The sequence below is a fragment of the Tupaia chinensis genome, unplaced genomic scaffold, assembly GCF_000334495.1.
Source record: "Tupaia chinensis unplaced genomic scaffold, TupChi_1.0 Scaffold000515_1, whole genome shotgun sequence".
Lineage (NCBI taxonomy): Eukaryota > Metazoa > Chordata > Mammalia > Scandentia > Tupaiidae > Tupaia > Tupaia belangeri.
The window spans coordinates 6111098-6135939 of record NW_006160028.1 but is presented as its reverse complement, the minus strand read 5'-3'; the positions used below and the strand labels follow the sequence as shown (position 1 = coordinate 6135939).

Below are 24842 nucleotides of genomic sequence, written 5' to 3'. Positions count from 1 at the left end.
TGGAAATTTTTTTTTTTTTTTTTTAGTTTAGTTTCTTTTACTGTAGAATTACTTTGAGATTTAACTGTTTTTTGTTTGCATCAATACTTTATTGTTAAATAGTATTGCATTGTATGAATATATTTCAGATTTGTTTAACCATTAACCCATTAATGCTTGTATTAATTTTCTAATACATTGTTGTACAACAGATTTTGCTAAAATTTAGTTGCTATAAAAAAAGGGACTATCTCACAGTTTCTGGACCAGGAATTTGGGAAAGGCTTAGATGGGTGGTTCTGGCTCAGGGTCTTTCATGAGGTTCTGTTAAGAAGTTGGCTGAGGCTACAGTCATTTGAAGGTTTTACTGGGGCTGGAAGATCCAAGTAAAATATATTCCACTCACATAGCTATTGGCACCAGGCCTCAGTTGCTCTCCAAGGACCCTGGAAAGGTAACAATGTGTGACTTCTAAGACCAAATTCTGTGTCTTCAAACAAGTGATCTAAAAACAAAGGCAAAGAGGAAACTACGATGCCTTTTATGGCCTAGTCTTAGAAGTCACACATTGTTACTTCTTATATTTTTAATTTTTTAAAAAAAGTTGCTATAGGGCATGTGCAATCACAATAGAAAGAGAAACTGAGAAAGCATTCCCAGGGGCATGACTTCTAAGACCAAATTCTGTGTCTTCAAACAAGTGATCTAAAAACAAAGGCAAAGAGGAAACTACGATGCCTTTTATGGCCTAGTCTTAGAAGTCACACATTGTTACTTCTTATATTTTTAATTTTTTAAAAAAAGTTGCTATAGGGCATGTGCAATCACAATAGAAAGAGAAACTGAGAAAGCATTCCCAGGGCCATGACCACACCACAGTCCTTTCGCCTCCATTTTCTTCTCAGGTGTGCGGGTACGTCTGCACACATGCTACTGTGTTTTTCAAGCTGCTGTATCCGGGACTTGCAGTGTGGAGTCAGCCATGTGGTACCTAGTCACCTTAATCAGCATGCCACCTGGCTGACTCATCATAGATTATTTCTGCCCCTGATTGCTATTTGCATCAGTATGTCTAGCCCACACTCAAATGGAAAAGATTTAGGGTCCAATTTTTTTTTTTCTGAATTATTTTATTGAACTTTATTTTTAATTTGATCAGAGAGAGACAGAGGGACAGAGAGAGAGAGAGAGAGAGAGAGAGAGAGAGAGAGAGAGCAAGCTACCGGGTCTGGGACTTGAACTGCGGTTGGCCATGTGGGAGTCCAGCGCCCTTAACCACCACTCCACTGCCAGCCCTAGGATCCACTTTTGAAGGCAGAGTTGTCAAAGAATTTGTGGACACCTGTAAAGTATGCCATCACAGTAGACATTTGAGTTGTTGCCGAGTTTTGACTATTACAAATAAAACTGCTTGCAAAAATACATGTAAAAAAAAAGTATGTGTAGATATACTATTCTTTCTTTTTTCTTTTTTTAAAGACAACTGGCCTACTTCAAAAAACTGTTTATTTCTTTCATATGTGAGCATGTGTGTCTGTGTTTGTGATAGACACACACAGAGCATCCCCAAGAAAGTCCTGACACTGTAGTTCCCCTCAGCCTTTAGCCAGTCCTGGATCATGGGCAAGTTCCTGCCTGTCTCAGGGAGGTCTCTCAGCTTGAACCAGGAACCTATCTTCTTCTTCTTCTTTTTTTTTTTTTTTTTAAAGGTTTTTACCATAGGGCAGGTACACTCACAAGAGAGAGACATGAAGAGAGACAATGAGAGGGAAAGTGAGAAATCAACCCCCTGCCAGGGAATGGCTATGAAGCAGTCACTTTTCCGTCTGCGATTTTGGGCATGCACACTTAAGTGCCTGGCGTGATTTTTTTAAGCCTCTAGGTCCAGGACTTGAACTGTGGTTGGCAGTGTGGGAGTCCAGTGCCAGTTGGAGTCCATGCCACCTGCTGGCCCTAAACCAGGAAGCTTATTATGTGGGATTTCCTCACAGAACATTCTGTCTTACTGCTATGCCAACATCTGGCCCCTTTCTTTTCTTTGTTTAAATATCTGGAAGTTGAATGGCTAAATTATAAGATAGAATTATGTTTAAATTTTTACTACTTGTACCTTAAAGACTATAAAACATTATAAAGAGAAAAGGAAAGTGGAGAGAATTTAATTTGCAATTTATCTGTATTGTTGCCTGTGCCAGTAGTTCTCTGTTTCTCTCTCTCTCTTTTTCTATCTTTTAGTTTTTTGCAATAGGGTGTGTGCGCTTGCTGGAGAGAGACAGAGACAGTGAGAGGGAAGATGAGAAGGTACCCCCTAAGGGAGATGGCCACGCTACAGTTCCCTCTCCTTCATTCTCTTAGGATTTTGGGCATGCATGCACACGTGGCTGGTATGTTTCTCAAGCTAATGGGTCTGGCACTTAAACCACACAGTTGGCCATGTGGGATCCAGTCTCCTCAGCCACCACACCATTGCCTGACCCAGGGCCAAGGATTTTCAGTAATCTACCATATTATTTATAATCACAGCATCATACTCAGAGTTTTATTTTTCTTTTGCTTTAAAATATATATATTTTTATTTTCTACATTAATTCACTATACACCATCACAACACACCAATGAATTTTCCATCCAAAATACACTGTGCATTGGTTCAATCAAGCACATCAACATACATGTTCTCAGCAAATAATTTTCCAATTCTTACATCCTGCATACCTTGCCCTTTGTCTTGCCATCCCTGATTCCCCATCCCCCACCCTCTGCTATGTCCCATCTTCCTCCCCCATTGTCCTTGGCATCCATGGTTGCCTCACAGGACCCGCCGCCGGTCGCAGCCTTGGCGCGGGGCCTGCTTTAAAATATTTTTTATGATTCATTATTTACATTTAATTGTTGCACATTTTGGGGGGTACAAAAACATGCATGCATTGTATAATAATCAAATCAAGAGTATTACCATATTAATTGGAGTGTATGTATTTCATCTGTTGAATTTATAGGTATGCATTGTTCTCCAGCCCTGCAGAATAACTTTTTTGTTATTGTTTTTAAGAGGTTTTTGCCTTTGTGCATGCTCTCTGTAGAGAGAGAGAGAGAGAAAAACAATGAGAGGGAAAGTGAGAAATCACCCCCCAGGAGGATGGCACACCATAGTCCCTTCTCCATTCTCTTCCTAGGATCGTGGACATGCACACACACACACACACAGCTGGCTTGAGTTTCAAGCCACTGGGCCCAGGCCTTGAACTACAATTAGCCGAGAGTCCAGTGATATAACCGCTATGTAATCTGCTGGCCCCAAAACATCTGTTTAGTATCTGTTCAGTCTATGATGAAGTCACCTTTATACTTCTCGATATGGGAAATTCGTGTCTGTCTTTCTCTCTTTCTCATTTTACCCATTTACTTCCTCTGTGAGTGAGAAATAGAGTACTCCCAGCAAGGTCTTGATACCACGATCCAACCCATCCACCGCCAACCTGGATGATGAGCACATCTGCCTGGCGTACTCAGGGTCTCTGGATGTGAACCCAGAACCTTCCCATGTGGGTCAGCCTGACAGAACATTGCATCTTATCACTGTGCCACATCAGCCCCTGTGCCTTCTTTCTTTCTGGTCACTTTGACTGGAGGTCTGTCAATTTTATAATCTCACAGAACTGACTTTTTAGTTTAATTGGCTTTTCTATATTGATTTTTTAAAAATGTAGTTGGCTTTAATTCTGATTTTTTTCCTTTTCTTTCTTTTTTTATTTGCACGAGAAAGGGAGGGAGAGGGAGAAAGCACCCACCAATGGTGTGGTCATGCTGCAATCCATTGTATTCATGCATTCTCCACTTTTCCATCTTTCTGGGAATCTAGGCACATGTGCACAAGTGCTTGGCATGCTTTTCAGGAAGCCACTGGCCTGGCGCTTGAACATGGCTTATGGCTTAAGGCTTAAGGCTTCCCTTAACCACTAGGCTAGCTGGCTGGCGCCATTCTCATCTTTGTGATTTCTTTTCTTCTGCTTCGGGTTTAACATAATGCAGAACATTGTTTTCTCTCTGGAAAAAATGTGACAGAGTTTGAAACCATATACTGAATTCGGGTTGTGTGTGTGTGTGTGTGTGTGTGTGAGAGAGAGAGAGAGAGAGAGAGAGAGAGGTTGTATGTGTGCTTGTGTGTAAAAGAGAGCAATTTAGGAGAAAACAGAAGACTTTGCTAATAGCAAAATTTTAGAGACAATGACATTGTGGAATTCTTTTTAATTAGTAGGAGGTTACAGGATTTTCTTTTTGTTTTGAGTATTGATTTTTCTCCCTGTTATTCTGACTCTGTTTCAAACTCTAATTGACATGTATCTGTCAATTATGGAAGTACTTGGAATTCCCATGGCAAGCCCTGTGAAATTTACCTTACCCAAATCCATTGGTATTAAGTATGTAGCATCATTTAAGCAGGGGAAAATACCACCTTGAAGAATACAGATTTATTCTTGTCTCTAATTTTAGCAATCCTTTAACCCATTAGACCATATAATGCATCCTTAAAATCTATAACGTGAATTTTCAAGTCTTCTCAAATTTTAACTATGGTATATTTTAACTATGGTATAAAGCTGTTCGAGAGTTATTTTCATTGGATGTGCTCTGCTTTGTTGGAGTAAGACATTTTTATGTTGGTCGGAGTGGATTTTCTATTTTATGGTCTTCTAAAGCCTGAATTAGAATGAAGGAAATTGGTGCTCCTCTACTGTTTGAGCATCCTATTTAATTTGTAAAGCAGATTAATTTTCCTATATAAATTATCAATAGAAGCAGTTTTATTTTTGTGACAGATGAAATTAACCTTAAATTGGTTTCAGGCTTTTTTTTTTAAATGTTTCTTTTGTAGTTTTCAATAAAGAGAAATGAAGTGTTATTAGTGTTATTAAAATGTGAAGAATATGGTATTTAAAAGACTTCAAGAGAATTACTTTTTCTGCATACTTTTCTAATCCCCTAGTGTTACATTTTATCTTTCAGATCCTGTTTGACCAAACTCAGAGATCAATTAAGGCACAGCTTCAAAATTTTGTTAAAGAGTAAGTTGTCATGAAGGAAAAAAGAAAACAAACAGTTGGTTAAATCTTGGAATTGGTATCTTTTGAAAGAAATTACAGATCATTAATTACTAAAAATATTGGAGTCTTTGCTTTGTGAAATGCACATTGCATTGTTTCTTACTGACTTTATGTGAGAATCAGACTTCATGACTTTCAGTGAATCATTTATACTATGAGTATGTGTACAGGATGTATAGCTACCATTGTTAAAGATTTGAATATTTATACATTCATTCATTTAAATTTGCCAGCGGGCACATGGGCTCACTAGAGTGAGGGAGGAGAAAGCACTCCCAGTGGGACATGGTCATGCTCCAGTTCTTGCTTCTCTACTTCTCCTTCCTGTTGGGATTCGGGGCACGCATACACATGTATTTGGTGCATTTTTCAAGTTCCCAGGGCCAGGACTTGAATTGCTGTCAACCATGTGGGATCTGGCTCTCTTAACTGCCAGGCCCCCAGTGTTGGCCCGTGTGTATGCTTTAAAACTTACTTTATCCAATAAAAATCCAACTTATTTTATCCATGGTTTTTGACATAGTAATTTCCTTCAAGAAGAAATAAGTGTTGATTTTTAAGGTGTGGTCTGTATATTCTCCATAGAGGTAAAACCAGGATTGTATTTTTCTTGAGAGAGAGAATTTTGCTATAAGGCGTGCACGCTCACTGGAGAGACAGAGAGAAAGCGAGAAATCATCCTCCAGGGGGAATAGCCATGCTGCAATCTCTTCTCCTCCATTTTCCTTTTGGGATTTTGGGCAGGCACGAATGCACAGGTGCCCAGTATGATTTTTAAGCCACTGGGTTCAGGACTCAAATAGCAGTCGACTACATGGGAGTCCAGTGTTGTAACCATTATGTAACCTGTTGGTCTCAGGGATATATTTTTAAAAAACTTGGAGGTAGGCCTGGCAGGTATCATAGTGGTTAAGGCGCTAGACTCCCATGTGGGGAACCGTGGTTCTAGTCTTGGATCTGGCAGCTTAGACTGCACCCTGGATGCATGGGCATGCATGCCCAAAATCCGGAGAGGGGAATGGAGAAGGGATTGGGGCATGGCTATCCCCATCCCCACCGGGGGGATTGATTTCTATCTGTCTGTCTGTCTCTGTCTCTCCAGCAAGCACATGCATTTGGTAGCAAAAATCTGGAAAGAAAAAAAAAAACCCAAACTTCCAGATGTCTAGGATTTATCTCAAATATTAATGGGTTATAATTTCTAGAGTCTTGAAATTTGCATTTTTGGCAAGTGTCTTGTGGTTGTTATATATATTACTTTTAAAAATCTTTTGGTTAAATGAAGTCATGCACTGCATAATGGTGTTTCAGTCAGTGCGATGCTGTGTGATGGTGACCCTGTAAGGATCACAGAGACTGTACCATGTAGCCAGGTGCACAGGCTACACCATTGCGGTTTATGTAAGTGTGATGTCTGATCAATAAAATCCCTTCATGATGTATTTCTCAGAACATAGAGCCATTGTTAAGTGATGCACGACTGTTACAGTTCACGTCTCTGAATTTCTCTTTAGAAAACAAATTAACTTTGCTTTTTATGTTTCGATAATGCTAATTTGATAATTCATTTTCACCTCAAGTTATGTAAGTTTAGATAATGAGTTGTTAGCTGGCTGTATCAGGATTTATATATAATAGAGAAACAATATGTATTTTAGTTGAAGGAACTAGTGAATGTCAGCAAATGGTGAAACAAATAAATGGAGGACTATGAAAATTAAATTGTAAATATTGTTAGTTTTTGATCAAGGATGTTTTATGAAAGTTTCACTAAGTTTTAAATTTTTTTAGAGATCTTAGAAAATTCAAAGATGCCAAGAAGCAATTTGAAAAAGTCAGTGAAGAAAAGGAAAACGCATTAGTAAAAAATGCTCAAGTACAAAGAAATAAACAGCATGAAGTTGAAGAAGCCACAAACATTCTGACAGCAACTAGAAAATGTTTTCGACACATTGCTCTTGACTATGTACTCCAGGTATGTATTTTATTACATGTTTTCAAACAGTGTTTACTAAACAGGTTGTTACTTTTGAATGATTGCATGGTAAAGAATAAATAATACTTTTCTTTGAGTTTAAAATTAAAATATGATCTTTTGTGGGAAAATTTCACCTGTTTATATAGATCTTTATTTATTTCATTTTGTTTTAATTGATCAGAGAGGGACAGAGTGAGAGAGAGAGAAAGTGAGAAAGTAAGCTGCTGGGTCTGGGACTTGAACCATGGTCGGCCATCTGGGAGTCCAGTGCCTTAACCACCACACTACCTGCTGCACCCCAAGATGTAAAGTTTTAAACCTTGGATTATTCTCTTGTCTAACTTTTCTTTTACACAATAGCATTGGGTATTCTCAGAGATTGTTTATTTCATGATCACAGAGCATTTCTTAAAACAATACCTAAGTAACTGTATAGAAATAAGTGATTAGAAACTATTTAGGAGGGCCAGATGGCGGTGTGGTTAAGGTGGCTAAATCCTACATGGCTAAATGTGCAGTTCGAGTCTTGGACCCATTAGCTTGAAGGACACCTTGGGTATATGTGTGTGCATGCCCAAAGTCCCAAAAGAAGGGAAAAATGGAGGAGGAGAAGTGATTGCAGCATGGCCATTTCCAGGCGTGGGGAAGGGTGAGGGATGGTTTCTTGCTTTCTCTCTGTTTCTGTCTTTCCAACAAGTGCACATGCCCTTTGGCAAATTAAAAAGCAAAATATAATAAAATAACAGCCAGGGACCAGCAGTTAGCATAATGGCTATGTCGCTGGACTCCCACGTAGCCGACCGCGGTTTGTGTCCCGGACCCGGTGGTTTAAAACTCATGCTGGGCGCGTGTGCGTGCGTGCCCAAGATCCCAAGAGGAGAATGGAGGAGAAGGGATTGCAGCATGACCACCCCCCCTGGGGGGTGATTTCTCGCTTTCTGTCTATCTGGCGAGCGCACGCGCCCTATAGCAAAAACTTCTAAAAAAAAAACAAAAACAAAAAACCACACAGCCAAAAAACCCCTATTTAGGTAACTTTGCAAAACAATAGAAGATGGACTTTAGGATTTAAAAAAAATTAAATCCTGTTTAATAAGTGTGTGAGGCTGACAGGTGGTGTGGTGGTTAAGGCAGTGGACTCCCACCTGGCCAACCACGGTTCAAGTGCTGGGCCCGGTGGCTTGCTTTCTTTTTCTCTCTGTCTTTCTCTCTCTGGTCAAATTAAAAAATAATAATAGTAAATAAAATTAATCAATAATCCTTTTAAAAAAGTGTTAAGCAATATTTTTAAAAATGCAGTGGACTTATAGATGAAAGGCTTCTAGCATGACAGTCTGTATCTCTTATGTCCTGTGACCTACCTCACATTCATATTACTTGTTGCTGCAGTATGAGTATGTTGCCTTCCTGAACCATTCCAAAGAAATGGCTCATGGACAGTCTTTATTTGTTTGATTTGTTTTAGTTTTTGACCACCTTAACTATTCTGATAGACCATGCTCTCTCTCATGAAATATATCAATATTTTTATCTTGATTTAGGTCTTCCTCCTAACTTGTAACTTTTTTCAGTTCTGCCATAGGCTTCTCTCCTTTGCCAGCCCTTTCAGCCTTCTTTTTAGAGTTTCGTATTTGGTTCTGTTCTTTTCTTACTTTATTATTCTCTTGACAGTCTCATGATCCCCCTTGATTGCTTTGCCTTCCAGGTGTAGGTGACGAAATCTTTTATTCACAGAGATACCTTATTCTTATTTTGTCTAAAACTGGAATTTGTTATCTTCCAAAATGGCTTTTCTGCCCTTATCTAACTGAGCAGCATCACCCTCTTACACAGAAGTTCAAAGTAAGAGAAATAAATCATGTTTGTTTTCTTCATTCTAAGCTATTTTGTTTGCTCACCAAATGTCTTCAGAATTCTTCATATGTGCCTCTCTTGAATCTGTTCTTCTCCTCTTTGCTGCAGCTCTAACCCAGTCATCCTATATCTTGTCTGCACTACTGTATTCTCCCCAAACTGGGATCCCTTGTATTCTTTTTATCTGCCCCATCAGTTTTTTCATCCTGTTCTATGATCAGGGTTTTAGCTTTTTTCAAGGCAGAATGAGTCATTCTTGCCTCTGATTTTTCTGTTTTTATAATATTTTCATACACATTGTGGTTAGAACACTTATAATTATATTGTAAATATTTGTTTATATATGCCTTTTCTATTTCTAGATTTTTATCCCGACCTCTAGTCCAATAATTGGCATATATAATAAGTATTTTTTAGAAGAGTGACTAGCTTGGCATTAGCAGTTGTGTAATGGCTGTCACTGAACTCCCATGTAGTCGACCATGATTGGAGTCCTGGACCCGGTTGCTTAAACTCACGCTGGGCACATGTGCGTGCATGCCCAAGATCCCAAGAGGAGAGTGGAGGAGAAGGGATTGCGGCGTGGCCATCCCCCTGGGGAGTCATTTCTCACTTTCTGTCTCTCTGTGTATCTCTTTCTGGCGAGCGCACACGCTCTATAACAAAACCTCTCTAAAAAAAAAAAAAAGAGTGACTAGCTTACTGTTACAAATTTATATGGGGTAATGGATAGCTGAAATATTCATTATTTTAAAATGCCTAGCCTCCCCCAAATAACTATTGGTTTATTTTATTTTTCTGATGAGAATTGTTATCTCTCATTTTATTTCATGGCCAAAAGTCTATGTTTACTTAGAATATTTAAAAGTTAATATTTTAGTTCCTAAAACTGAATGGGGCCTCGCTTCATGTTGCATTGGTACTGTGCCGCTGTAGAAAAGATGGATTGCACATGTAACCTCGGTTTGGACCCCTGGTCCAGTCAGCCTGAAGTGTGCTGGTCATCTGTATGGGTGTCCATGATTCAATGGACCCGAGGACTGGAGGAAGGGGACTGCAGACCCCATGGAAGGTGCTCTCTTGCCCATTCTCACATGAATGTTCTGTTATGAATAAAAAAAGGTTTATGAAAAAATGGAATTGGGACCAGCTGTGGCAGTTAAAGTGACTGGATCCCACATGGCCAACTGCGTGGTTTAAGTCCTGGACCCAGAGTCTTGAAAAACACACCAATCATGTGCCATGTATGCTCAAAGTCCCTAGAGGAGAATGGAGGAGAAGGGATTGTAGTGTGGCCATCCCCCCTGGGGGGTAATTTCTTTCTCTCTCTCTCCAGCAATTGCACATGCCATCTAGCAAATTTAAAAGAGACAGGGAGAGAGGGAGAGAAAAATATGAGTTTATTAAAAAAAAAAAAACACATGCTGGATGTTCCCACATGGCCGACCACAGTTTGAGTCCTGGACCTCATGGCTTACTTTCTCACTTTCCTTCTCTCTGTGTGTCTATCTTTCTCTGGTAAAATTAAAATAAATGAATGAATAAATAAAATTAAATAAATAATTCTTTAAAAGAAAAAGAAAACCAACTTTATAGGCTTGAGAACTAGAAAAGCTAGTTCTCATTTATGTTATTTAGATTTTCTTGGTTTTTTTTTTTTTTAGTTACTACTTTAAAGTCTTTAAAGTCTTAAAATAGCCAGAAAATTCCATGGAAAGGAGATATTAAAAGACGGATTTTTGGAATCTTAGCAAAGAATGAATGATTCTTTGCTTGAGTAAACATTTTATTACACTAAGCTAAAATATAATAACATAAAAGTGAAATGCTTGCTATGAATTTCTGGAGTTGGGAGAGATCCCATAAAACACAGATGTCTTAATTTTGTCATCTTTTAACATGTTTAGTCTAATTAAAATATTTATTTAAGATTCATTAATTTATTTAACAACTATTTTTTGAATGTTTACTAAGTGCTGCTTGAGGATTAAAGGTGGGAGTAAGACAGAGACCCAGATCTCACAAGAAAAGGTACAAATAAGAAAATATAAAATTATAAATGCTAGGAGGAAGATAAGTAGGACTGATGTACCGCCAGACTGAGCTTAAGTGCTAAGAGACTACCTTAAGCCTTTGTGAGGAGATGGTGTTTGAGACCAGCTTGGTAGGGGCAAGCCTGTAGCTCTGTAGGCAGAATGTCATGACCTGGAGACCAGACGGCTCTACAGAAGCTCTCAGTGGGGAGCGGTGTTGAGCTGTGGTTAGAGCACAGAAAGGGAGAAAGTAAAAGAAAACTGGGTTAGAGAGTAGACGGGGCCATGTTATAATGGGCATTACTGGCCTGGGAACAAAATTGGAGTTTGTTTTTTTTTAAAAAAAACAATTATTTATTTAATTGTATTTATTATTATTATAATTTTTTAATTTGCTAGAGGGCATGTGCACTCAGCAGAGAGATACAGAGAGAGAGGGAGAGAAAGAGAACATGAGAAAGCAAGTTGACAGGTCTAGGGCTTGAAACATGGTAGGCCATGTGAGAGTCCAGTGCCTTAATCACTATGCCATATGCTGGCCCTGGAAATTGGAGGTCTTGATCTAATTTATATTTTACGAAGATCACGTGGCTGCTGTGTGAATGGATCTGGCAAAATCAAGAATGGAAGCAGAAAGACTAGTTCATTGACGATTTCAGCAGTTCAGTAGAGACAGGGTGGTGGTAGTGGGAAGGTGATAAAATTTGCATTGAGGTTGTATGTTGAACTTTAATGAGCCAGCAGATAAAGAGGGTGCAGGAAAAGGACCTCTCCGAAGTTCAGGTGTCAAACTAGTTGTGTCACTACAATATTATAACTTAAATGGTAAGTTCTTCTTTGACCTCAACATGGATGAGAATGTCATTGGTTTGTTTATCTTAACTGTATTTGCGAACATAGGATCAAAGAATGAAACAACTTGGTTTTTATTTGCTTTTGGGGAAAGTGTTAAACCATTAGAATAAACAAGTTTTATAATACTTTGTTATGAATTATTTTTTTAAAAATTGCATGATTAATTAACCAAGCATATTTTCCCTCAGATTAATGTTCTTCAATCAAAAAGGAGATCAGAAATCCTAAAATCAGTAAGATATTAATTGAAATGATGTTTTAAATATTTTAATATGAAACCAAATATACATATTGAAGTGCGTAAAGCAGCATCTAATATATACATTTCAGGTTCATAATTGCTCTTCTTTTGGATCTTTATATTTTTTGGCATTTAGCTGCCTTTGTCTCTTTTGTGCTATAGTTGTTGATTTGTGTTGCATGTATAAATACCCCCAAAAGGCAGACTTCGTACTATTTGGTTTTTATTTTAAAGCGTCCTAATATGATGCTTTCCACATACTAAATGCTCAGTGCTATATGGTGAATAACTGGAAGTGGTTGTAAAAATGTGTGAAAATATTTCAGGATTGGTTTGGAAATGTATAAAAATAAAATACTGTTATGTTTAGGTTTGTATTTCCTCTAAATTGTATTTGTTTTTGTTTATGTACATGTGTGTTTACTTTAAAATATTTTCTGCCCAACATCTTTAAAAATACTTATATTCTTTTGTATAATTTTATGTTTCATTTGTTTTCTATAGTTTTCTATTTAAAATATTTGAAATGAAGGATTGACATGAATAGTATCACTTGAATTTTTCCCTTAATGTTAATTTATCAATCTTTTGAGTTCATTGGTGTGTAGTTGGAAAACTAATGGGGTAAAATTTGAGGATCATTTTTTTTTTCTCTTGAGCCTCTTCACTTATGGTGATAATCTTATTTTTTTTTCTTGGAGAGATTTTTGCTATAGGGCATTTAGGCTTGCCAGAAAGACAGTGAGGCAGAGACAGAAAGCAAGAAATCACCCCCCCCCTCCAGGGGAGAATGGCCACGTATCAATTCCTTCTCTTCCATTCTCCTCTCAGGATCTTGGGCACGCATGCACATGTGCCCGGCGTGAGTTTAAGCCACCGAGTCTGGGACTCGAACCATGGTCGATTATATGGGAGTCCAGTGACATAGCCATTACGCCAACTTCTGGTCCCGACAATGATCTTTTTTATTTGCTCATTTTTTTGTGTGTTGTAAAGCTACCTAAAAATGATAGGGGATATTGGTATGTGGCATTTCTTTCACATTTTGAGTACTTTAGATATAATGACCCTCACTGAATTTATTTATCGAAATCTTTTCCCAAAAAAAGCTTTACTTAAGCTTTAGATACTTTTTCCCATCAATTTTTCCTTAAATTTTGTTTATATTCGTGTTGCATCTTATCAAGTAAGTACATTGTACTTCCTTTTTTTCTAAAAGATACTTCTTGGGCCAGCAGGTGGCATGATAGTTAAGGTGCTGGACTCCCATGGCTGGCTGTAGTTCAAGTCTTGGTCCTGGTGACTTGAAAATGATGCCAGGCACATGTCTGTGCCTGCCCAAAATCCCAAGAGGAGAATTGTAGAGAAGGGATTTCAGCGTGATCATCCCCTCTGAGGGGTGATTTCTCACTTTCCCTCTCTCTGTCTCTAATTCATGAGTGCATGTGCCTTATGACAAAAACCTAAAAAACAAAACCTTAGGTACTTACTTCCTCCTACCTCACTTATTTTCCAGAATTACAGTAATGTGTATTAATTGTAGAGAACTGAAAAATGTGTGAAGGAAAAAACCCCCACAAAACCTAAGTCCTGCTATCAAGAGATCACTTGATATGATATATGTTGGCATATATCCTACCCTTCTTTTCCTCTTTCTGTGTATGTGTATACATGAGCAGGTACTTGTACCTTTTAAAATTGCATTGAATTTTAAAAATCGAAATTATTCCCTTATATTTTATAACTTTGCTTTTTCCACTAAGACATGGCAAAACCATGTCATGAAATATTCTTATTTAATGATGACTTTTGTGGCCAGATAGAATTCTGTCACTTGGATATACTGAGGCTGGGCAAAGGTTTTTGAGAAGGGCTAGGTAGTAAATATGGTAGTTTTGGCAGGCCTTGTGGTCTCTGTTTTCATTACTCAGCTGTATCCTTGTAATGAGAAAGCTGCCATTAGACAATATGTAAATGAATGTAAATACATGGCTGTGTTTGAATAAAAATTTATTTATGGGGACCAGCAGATGGTGTAATGTTTACATTGCTGGACTCCCACACAGCTGACTGCAGTTCAAGTCCCAGACCTGATGGCTTCAGACTCATGTGGCACATATGTGTGCGTGCCCCAAATCCCAAGAGAATGGAGGAGAAGGGATGGCAGCCATCCCCCCTGGGGGGTAATTTCTCACTTTTTATCTCGGTCTCACACTCACCCTATAGCAAAAATCTCTCTAAAGAAATTACTTATGGACACAAAAATCGGGATCTCAAACAGTTTTCATGTGTTATGAATTATATATTTTTTCATTTTCTTTCAATAATTTAAAAACATAGAAACCATCCTTGGCTCAAGGACCATCCAAAAAACAAGTAATAGAACTGGATATAATCTGTAGTTCATAGTTCACTGACCTTGAATATACCTTTAATTAACTTCACCACTAAAGGATATCTAAGTAATTTCCATTTTTCTGACATTAAAACATAACAGTTAGGGTAATGACTATGTTGCTGGACTCCCATGTAGTCAATCGTGGTTCGAGTTCCGGACCTGACGGCTTAAACTCATGCCGGGCGCATGTGCATGCGTGCCCAAGATCCCAAGAGGAGAATGGAGGAGAAGGGATTGCGCAGTGGCCATCCCCCCTGGGGGGTGATTTCTCGCTTTCTGTCTCTCTGTCTCTCTCTGTCTGTCTGGCGAGCGCCCATGCCCTATAGCAAAAATCCTCTCCAAAATAACAAAATAAATAAATAAAAACAAAAAAACATAACATTGTAGGGATTATTATAGTGAATAATCTGATTTTTTCCTCAGGATAAATGTATAGACAAGGGATTATATAGTCAAAGGGTTTAAACATTGATCAGAATTTTTGAAAAGTCTTACAAATTGTAGTGTGTAGGGTTTAAACATTGATCAGAATTTTTGAAAACTCTTATCAAATTGTAGTGTGAACGTTTCTCCACTTTTTAACAATACTGAATATCATAGTTTCTCCCACTCTTCCCTCAATTTGGTAGATAGAAAATGTGATTTTAGGGACCATCAATTGACGTAATGGCTGTGTCACGGGACTCCCATATAGTCGACCGTGGTTCAAGTCCCAGACCCGGTGGCTTAAACTCACACCAGGCATGGGTGTGTGCGTGCCCAAGATCCTGAGAGGGAGAGGAGAATGGAGCAGAAGGGATTGCAGCATGGCCATCCCCCTTGTGGGGTGATTACTTGCTTTCTGTCTCTGACTGTCTCTGTCTTTCTAGCAAGCACACGTGCTCTATAGCAAAAACCTTTCCCCCCCAAAAAATGTGATTTTATTATTCAGTTTTGTATTTTGTTAATACAAAGTATTATGAACATACATTTTTTCCATAATTTTTTTTTGGCCATTTGGGTACCCTTTATATGACCTCTTTTTTTCTGTTGGAGTGTTCGTCCTTTTTTTTGGTGTGTGTGATGACTCTTTAAAAAATTATTTTATTTAACTTTATTTATTATTATAAGTATTTTCCAGTTTGATCAGACTGACAGAGAGAGAGGTGGGGAGAGAGAGAAGGTGAGAAAGCAAGCTACCAGGTTCAGGCCTCTAACTGTGGTCAGCCATGTGGGAGTCTAGCGCTCTCAGCCACCATGCCACCTGCCAGTCTGGAGTGTTCATCTTTTTCATACTGATTTGTAACATCTTTTACGTTATTAAGACCATAATCCTTTGTCATATGTTTCTTCCCAGTTATTATTTGTCTTTCAGTTTGCATACTGATGTTTTATTTTGCTTTGTTATAGGACATGCATGCTTGCTAGAGAGAAACAGACAGAAAGAGAAAAGGGAAGTGAGAAATCACCCCCTAGGAGTGATGGCCATGCTGCAATCCCTTTTTCTTTATTCTTCTTTTGGGATTTTTGGACATGCACCCAGCTTGAAAAACACCCAGCTTCTTTTTCAAGATGTTGGTTCTGGGACTTGAACCATGTGGTCTGAGTCGTGGGCTCCAGCACCTTAACTATCATACCACCTGCTGGCCCAGCATATTGTATGTTTTAATGTACAGGCAAATTTAAAATTTTTGTATAATCTTAGCTATTAATCTTTTGTCCTGTCCCTTTTTAAAAAGAAAATTTAGTGGTTTTTATTATAGTCACAAAGTTGTGTATCCATCATCATCCATAAATAATTTCAGAACAATGTTTCTCTTGTGAGTTTTGTCCTTTTGTCTTTATTTAGTTGAGCTTTCTTTTGGAGAAACCTTTTATGGGAGAAGATTCTTGAATATATTGAGAATTCAGAGTATTAGATATTTTTCTTGCTAAAAGTAAGGTGGTTATTTAGAAGATTGATTCAGTATTATACATTTAACTGTATAATTTCTCCCTGTGTAAAACCTTAACTAGTAAAAATAAGAGTGATTTTTCTCTCACAAATAAGTAAAATATAGAAAACTTGGAAACATTTCAATTCATTAATGTCATTTTTGGCTTTATGGAATGAAAATAGAAAAATCTATATTGTCAATTTGTTGATTAATTTTATTTTGGTGTTTTGAGGGGAAAAAAAAGAGAACATTCCCCTAATTCAGATTGTGCTTGGTGATCTAGTAGATTGTAATGTCCTTGTGATTGTTTTATTTTTAGAGGTTTATATTTCACCTTCTTATCTGTTTATGTCTTTTTGCAATTTAAGTTTTATAAGTAAGTTTGGTTGAAGGTACACATACATATTTTATATTGTATCTAGAATGGTGTTTAAAAGTTGTCTGTTTGACTCCTCTATATACATTTTTCTCATTTAAGTATAGTCTAAAACAACTAAAGTTTGGGGCATTGTTAAAATTTTAAATTGCTGTGAAATTCCTTTTAAATAATATTACTGTATTTGCAAATCCTTCTAAAATACTCATTTAAGAAAAGTGACTCAGTTTAATTTTTAATAGATTTGACATTTTAGGCTCTTGTGGAATACTTTTTAAACATTAAATAGGATCAGGATTTAAAAAATATTTTAGAATATTGATCTTGGAATTGATTTTAAAACGATAATGTCTTTTCCCTTTCATCAGATGTTATCCTTTATGTATGCCCATTTGGCCTTCTTCCATCAAGGATATGATCTGTTTAGTGAGCTTGGGCCTTATATGAAGGATCTTGGAGCACAGGTAATAACCTATATCTCTTAATTCTGGATTATGTCAGTATTTGTATTTTCAAAGAAATATAACATTTTGGGGGATTTGACATTTTATTAACAAAGAGGGTCAGTGGTACTGCATTTATGTATTGGATTAAATTTTGATCAAAAATAGAAATTAAAGATAATAACTTTATGTTAGATCGTAGATGAGAGTACTGAAAAGGAGAATTTTAAAATTTAGTGTCTTTTACGTTATATATAGCTTGATTTATTTTTTAATGTCTTACATATGGATAATTGAGGTGCTATCTCAGTTTGACCTTCAGTTGAGTTATAATTCTTTTTAATTTTCAAAACAAATTGTATTTTGATATTTAAATAATTAATTTTTAGAATTATAAGGTTATAGAGCTCTTGGGAATTTTTACTTTTCACACAGACATATATGGGTGTCTGTGTGTGTTTGTATATGTGTAAGAATTATATATATATATTTAATATATATTTATGTGTGTGTGTGTGCATGTATACACACACATAACTACATTGGGTTACTGGAAAAATTGTGACGTATTTTCCTGTGCAAAAATGCATCATGACTTTTCTGATGACCCAATATATAGAGAGAAGTTTCATTATTTTAAAATTATTTTTTATATCTGATAACTTTATATTAGATCTGTTCTGGGTACATTGTTTTTTATTGATTGATGAGCTTTCTTAGTGTCAATTTTTAGGTGATTTTCTTTCTCAAAATAGTTTAGTTTACTTTTGGAGAAGAAAGAATTAGAGATGAAAAAAGGTATTTAGGGAAATGGAAAAAAGTAAAAGTAGAATAGAAATTGCATTTGCTAATCAAAGTATATGTGTGTGTGTGTGTGTGTGTGTGTGTGGGTGTTGAGAGGCTGGAAGAGAAGGATGGTGTACAGGGCATATGCCATGAAGTATACATACTCTGCTTTCTACCTCTACAGAACTTAATTTATTTGAAGAAACCAACAAATCACCAGACTGTAAATCTCGGTGCTAAATGCCCTGTTGGGGGTGTATCAGTTGGAATTAGGTTTATTTTCAAGTGATCAAATACTGAGAACACCAGTAGCTTCTAAAGGACAGTTTTATTTCTCCTATGTAAGGTCAAAGACCAAGGTTTTATGACCACTTGATTAGTAGGACCCAAGCTTATATCTTTTGATTCTGCCTTAAGATCAAAGTGGTTAAAGCTCTAGCTAGCCATCATATGCAGATTCCTGCTAACAGGAAGGAAGGAAGGGGAAAGAAAGACACATTCCTTCTAAGAATATTTTCTAGAAATTGTACATGTCATTTCTGTCCAAATCTCAATAGTCAGTGCATAGTCAAAAGGTCACACTGACTGCAAGAAACCCTTGGAAATAGAGCCCAGATGTCAGGTAGCCATGGAATCTGCTATAATTTGTGGGTTCTATTGTTAAGGAAGGAGAAAGTACATATTGAGGGACAGCTAGCCTTTCCCACCACATGGGGAGGGAGGGTCAGGGTTTTAGGAACATGGAGACAGGATGTTTACCCAGACTTGAGGGAAGGCCAGGCCTTCCCATGTCCCAGGCAATCCTCACATTCTGTCAGACATTACGGTCTATTCTCCTCCTACATTAAATATAACTTATGAAAACAGTATGAGTTGGACTGCAGTTGACTAGTCGAAATGATTATACATTTTTAAACATGCTAATTTAAGTTTTTGCAGGATATTTTGGCTTTATTTTATTTTGTCTTGTTTCAGACCTCTAATGAGTTTTCAGGCCTTTGAAAAGCATCTGAGCCCTAGAGATGACAGTGTCTGCTGGATAATGTGACCTGGTTGGAAGTGGCCAGTTAGGATTTTCATTTAGTAATTCAGTTAGGAAAAACTAAGTAAAATTAGGATCATGGCAATAGGGATTAAAACAGATTTTAAGGTTATTAAGTCAAAGGTGGAGGGACATGAGTTCAGATTTAAAAGTGATTTTTGGAAGCCAGCAGGTGGCATGGTAGTTAAGGTTCTAGATTTCCTTGTGGCCAACTGTGGTTTGAGTCATGGACCCGGTGGCTTGCCTTCTCACTTTTTCTCTTTCTTTCTCGTGAGCACACATGCCCTATAGCAAACTTATAAAATGAATAAATAATATAAATGAATATTAAAAAATATATTATTAGAGGGAAAAAAGTGATTTTTGAAGATAGGATGTATTATATTAATGGGTATATCTGGAGCTCAAGAGAAAGAGATAGAGGGACCAGCAGTTAGCATAATGGCTATGTCGCTGGACTCGCACGTAGTTGACCGCAGTTCGCGTCCCGGACCCGGTGGCTTAAAACTCACACCGGCGCGTGTGTGTGCTTGCCCAAGATCCCAAGAGGAGAACGGAGGAGAAGGAATTGCAGTGTGGCCATCCCCCCTGGGGGGTGAATTCTCGCTTTCTGTCTCTCTGTCTCTCTCTCTCTGGTGAGCGCACGCGCCCTATAGCAAAAACCTCCCCCCCCACCCAAAAAAAGAGAGAAAGAGATAGACTAAACAAGTCAATAGCATGTCATTGATCCCCCCCCAAAAAAAAAGAGAGAAAGAGATAGACTAAGCAAGTCAATAGCATATAATTGCTGATTGCAACCACAGACGTGGATGAACTGACCTAGAGAGAGTTAGCTAGCTCACAATTATAGAGCTAGTTAAAAATATCTAGGTGCCTGGACACCATATCTAAAGATTGCGATTTTCTAAGTTACGATTGAGATCCATTGTTACTGAGTAAAAAAAAGAGAGAAAGAGATAGACTAAGCAAGTCAATAGCATATAATTGCTGATTGCAACCACAGACGTGGATGAACTGACCTAGAGAGAGTTAGCTAGCTCACAATTATAGAGCTAGTTAAAAATATCTAGGTGCCTGGACACCATATCTAAAGATTGCGATTTTCTAAGTTACGATTGAGATCCATTGTTACTGAGTAAAAGGGAAAGCTGGCTTGGGACAGGGTCCTAAGAGGAACCAACTTAAAATAATTTTTTTGAGGTTTTCTTGCCATAGGATTCTGCTGGCCTTAGAATCAACTGCTGAGAGATGGCTGGGTACAAGGAGTTGTGATAGGACATAGGTGAAAGGGGAGGTGGAAAACTAGGAGGCTGTGATGTCACTGGCCAAGGAAAGAGCGTCTCAAAAAGAGGAGTGCTTAGTTTCAAAGACAGCCCTGTACCGCATAATAGTGTTTCTGTCAACAGTGGACTCTATGTGTGATGGTGGGCCCATATGATTATACTGCGCTATGCCATATGGTTAGGCGTGGAGTAGGCTATGCCGTGTAGGTCTGCATAAGTACACTTGAGAGTGTTTGCACAGAGACAGAATTGCCTAACGAGGTACATATATGTATTGGAAAACTAGGTCAAGGAAGCCTAAAACTAAGAAGTACTTGGGTTTAGCAGCAAGGTTTTTTGTTACCTTTGTAAGAGGTGGTGTTTCTATAGAGCTGGGGCCCGAGCAACAGAAGCTGAATTATAGTGGGCAGATGAACATGACATGGACAAGTAGAGAATGTGGTAACATTTTAACGTTTAAATATTATGAAGGAAAGAGAGAGAGAAGGTGGTAGCTGGAAAGGAATATGTGTTGGAGGTTTTATTTAAGGTAGTATGATTTGCACAAGTTTAAAAGCAGATGGGAATGGGCTGGTTTAAGAGAGAGAAGTTGAAAAGGAGAAAGAGAAGTGATTGTATCTGAGATGGTGGGGGTGGAAGGGATTCAAAACAGGGGAATTGGCAGTACCTGGCTAGTTAAAATTCATAATGTCCAACGCTAATACAAACATGGGATGCATCTGGCTGAGCTCTGAACTCTTCCTGAGACAGTCCTGAGCATCTAGAAGAAAACTCCTGCTAGTCTTTCCATCTCCCCAGCTCATGTCTTCCCAAGTCACCACCACGCTAAATGATAGATTTGATGTTTTTTCCTTTGTACTTTTTTTTTTAAGAATTATTTTATTTAACTTTATTTATTTATTTATTTATTTAAATTTGACCAGAGAGGGACAGAGAGTGTGTGTGTGTGTGTGTGTGTGTGTGTGTGTGTGTGTGTGTGTGTGAGAGAGAGAGAGAGAGAGAGAGAGAGAGAGAGAGAAAGTGGGAAAGCACGCTGCCAGGTCTGGGACTTGAACTGTGGTCAGCCATGTTGGAGTCCAGTACCCTTAACCACCATACCACCTGCTGGTCCCTCCTTTGTACTCCTTTAACAGAGGGAGTTTCTGCCACAGTAGCAGCGGGAGGCATCAGAGGATTTTACTTACAATTTGACAGGCAGAAAACCATTATCTGCAGAGTATTACTCTTGTGCATAGTACATGTATGCATGTTTGGAAGTATTTTAAATTTAGAGGCTGCCTTGTATTGCAGGTAAATCTGAATGAGTGAATAGTATTTATTTGCCATTCAATTAAGGTCATAAAAACCATGATATAATGGCTATTCCACCTATTCTATATAAAAAAATTTTTTGAGAGGTTTTTGCTATAAGGGCGCATGTGCTCGCCAGAAAGATAAAGAGACGGAAAGACAGAAAGCAAGAAATCACCCACCCCCCCGGGGGGTGTGGGCTGGCGATGCCACAATCCCTTCTCCTCCATTCTCATTTTGGGATCTTGGGCATGCACACACACGTGCCCGTTGTGAGTTTAAGCTGCCAGGTCCGGGACTCGAACTGCAGTCAACTCTGTGGGAGTCCAGCGATACAACCATTACACTATCTACTGGTTCCTATATAAGAAACTTTTGAGGACAAAAATTTTGGATATGTATGTTCAGATCTTAAAGTAGAGTAGTATAGTTGCCATCAATACCAAATATTTTACAACAGTTATAATTCTCTTTCAGTCAATTTTTGCTTGTATAATTTAAAAAAAAATTTTTTTGAGAGGTTTTTGCTATAGGGCGCGTGCGGTCGCCAGAAAGAGACAGAGAGATAGAAAGTGAGAAATCACCCCCCAGGGGGGATGGCCATGCCGCAATCCCTTCTCCTCCATTCTCCTCTTGGGATCTTGGGCACTCACACACATGCGCCTGTGTGAGTTTAAGCCTCTGGGTCCAGGACTTGAACCGCGGTCGACTACGTGGGAGTCCAGCGACATAGCCATTATGCTAACTGCTGGTCCCTGCTTGTATAATTTTAAAAAGATTTATTTTATTTTAAATTTTTAAAATTTATTTATTTTAATTTGATCAGAGATGGACAGATAGAGAGAGCGAGCAAGCCACCAGGCTCGGGACTGGAACCGTGGTCAGCCATGTGGGAGTCCAGTGCCCTCAACCACCATGCCACCTGCTGGCCTCATTGTTTGTATAATTTTTGAGAGAGTGTCTTGTTATGTTGCTCAGGCTGGCCTTGAACTTGGAATCCTCCTGCCTTAACCTTGAGTAGTTGGGATTATAAGTGCACTACACTGCACTCAGTTCTATTTGATTCTTTATTACTATTCAGAAATACTGTTAGTAATTATTGTTACAGAATTACTACTATGATTCTGTGATGAAAATTATTCTCCTGAAGATAAAAAATCTTTTGTAATATGAGGTGAATAAATGACCAAATAGGTTTTTTTTTTATTGTTTCCTTTGAAAATTTATGATTATTTTTAAAAATTTGACAAGGGCATTGTGTCCTAACCAGAGAGAGAGAGAAAATAAGGAAGCACCCTCCATAACAGAGTCCCTTCTTCTCCATTTCTCCCTCCTTTTGGGATTTTGGACTTGCATATGCACATGCTGGGTGAACTTCTCACGCGACCAGGTCCAGGATTTGAACTGCATGGCTGGCTATAGATTTAACCACCTTAACTGTTTGGCCATAACCTGATCCACTTTATTTCTTTTTTTCATGAGAGTGAAAGACAGACAGAGAGAGAGAGAGAGATAGAAACAAGCATCCTCAACAGGGTCTCTTGCTACAATCTCCTCAGCCTTCCCAGCCAGCAGAGATGAAAGATCATGAGTGTACATACCTGGTGTCTATAGGTTGGCCGGGAGCCAAATCTGCAATCTTCCGGACGGATCTGGCATTGCTTAAGCAGTGCAGGCCCCCGAGCTAGACTTCAAATAGTTTTTTAAAGAACGCTTTTCAGTCTTAATTTTTAAAAGATATCACTTAAAATATGTGGATGCTGGGGGCCAGTAGATGGCATGGTGGTTAAGGCGCTGGACTCCAACATGGCCAATCATGGTTTGAGTCCTGGGTTTGGTGACTTGAAAGTCATGCTGGGTGCATGTGCGTGTGTGCCCAGAATTGCAGGAGAAGGGGATTGTGGGATGACCATGACCTCAGGATGATTTCTCATTTTTCCCTTTCACTGTCTCTCTCTACCTTTTTCTAGTGAGTGCACATGTCCTATGGCAAAAACCTTAAATAAAATGTGGACACTTACTATTTATCGTTCTTAATTTGCTGCTGGTATTACATTGTGTGCATGGGGGAGGGTTGATTTTTAAATGGGATCTCTCTGTTTCATGAGCCTCCTGCCTCCACCTCCTGAGTGGTTGGGACTGTAAGTGTGTACACTGCCTAGCTTTTTAGGGTAGGTGGGAGTTAAGTTGGGCCTCCTGCGCGGCCTCAGCTTGCTAAGCAGCATCTTCCAGCACATGCTACCATTTTTGAAACTCATTTAAGTTCATCATTTATCAAACATATATTAAACAGTTTGAGGTGAGGGGGTTCAAAATTGGAAAAACATACATCACAGTCCAGAGGATGAGATCCACATAATGATATCCTAGCAATTAGGAGTTCAGGAAGCCAAGTATTTCTCATCACATGTTATTGGTATCAAACACTTCTTTTGTGATAGAAAGGAAAATAATTTTTTCTTATGCAGAGGAAAAAATGCAATTTTATGATTTCGTTAAATTTTTTGACCTTGTTAAAATGAACTTTAAGAAGTGGCAATTTTGTACCTTAGTCTTATGAATTATGACTCATCTTTTATTACTACATTATTATTTTAGTTTCCCTTTTTTGATAAGTTATCTTTTTCTATTTTTTAGATTTGATTATAACATTAAAGCCAGCTAGAAAACATGAAACAATCAAGTGATTGAAAGAATCTGTTTCAGTGAACTTGTGAGAGAGAGTTGACTGCACTTGTTTAGCTGCACCAACTTTTTACTATTTGAAGAAAAGTTATCACCAGTGTCTCTTCTTTATGTCTTGAACTGTAATCACCAGCATTTGCTGAGTGGGTCAGCAGTCTTCTTAAGCTAGAGTCATTTTTCCTGTTTAGGAACTGAACATGTGTCACTGTGGTGGCATGACAAGGCCTCCAGTTACATATGCTCACCACCATGATTGTTCTTGGAGACGTTTTCCTGGAGGAGATGTGGGCCTCTCTGAGAGGATCCAATATCAGACAAATAGGAGCTTCCAATTGGAAGTTTAGCCACAGTGCCTTGTATGTAAACTTAAATCGAGTAATTTATTGCTATGTGTCTATAAAATGATAGAATATGGTTTGAGAAAATAATCATACTGTGTCATTTTCTTCTGATCTTTACATTCAAAATTTTCTTTTTTTTCCCTTTTATAGTTGGATCGACTGGTTGTGGATGCAGCAAAGGAGAAACGAGAAATGGAGCAAAAACATTCGACCATTCAACAAAAGGTACCCGAGGGA

General features: G+C 38.2%; 1 protein-coding gene across 2 annotated transcripts in view; it reads left to right on the top strand.

The window, feature by feature from the left end:
- The window catches only part of ACAP2 (ArfGAP with coiled-coil, ankyrin repeat and PH domains 2), a gene marked incomplete at its 5' end in the record, with an annotated part of 97181 nt that overhangs the window by 22213 nt on the left and 50126 nt on the right, over window positions 1–24842 (top strand). For both annotated transcript variants that reach the window (XM_014590985.2, XM_014590984.2), the window contains 5 exon segments: window positions 4987–5045; window positions 6876–7059; window positions 11993–12037; window positions 17104–17199; window positions 24756–24830. In XM_014590985.2, the coding sequence (XP_014446471.1) occupies window positions 4987–5045; window positions 6876–7059; window positions 11993–12037; window positions 17104–17199; window positions 24756–24830 (459 nt within the window).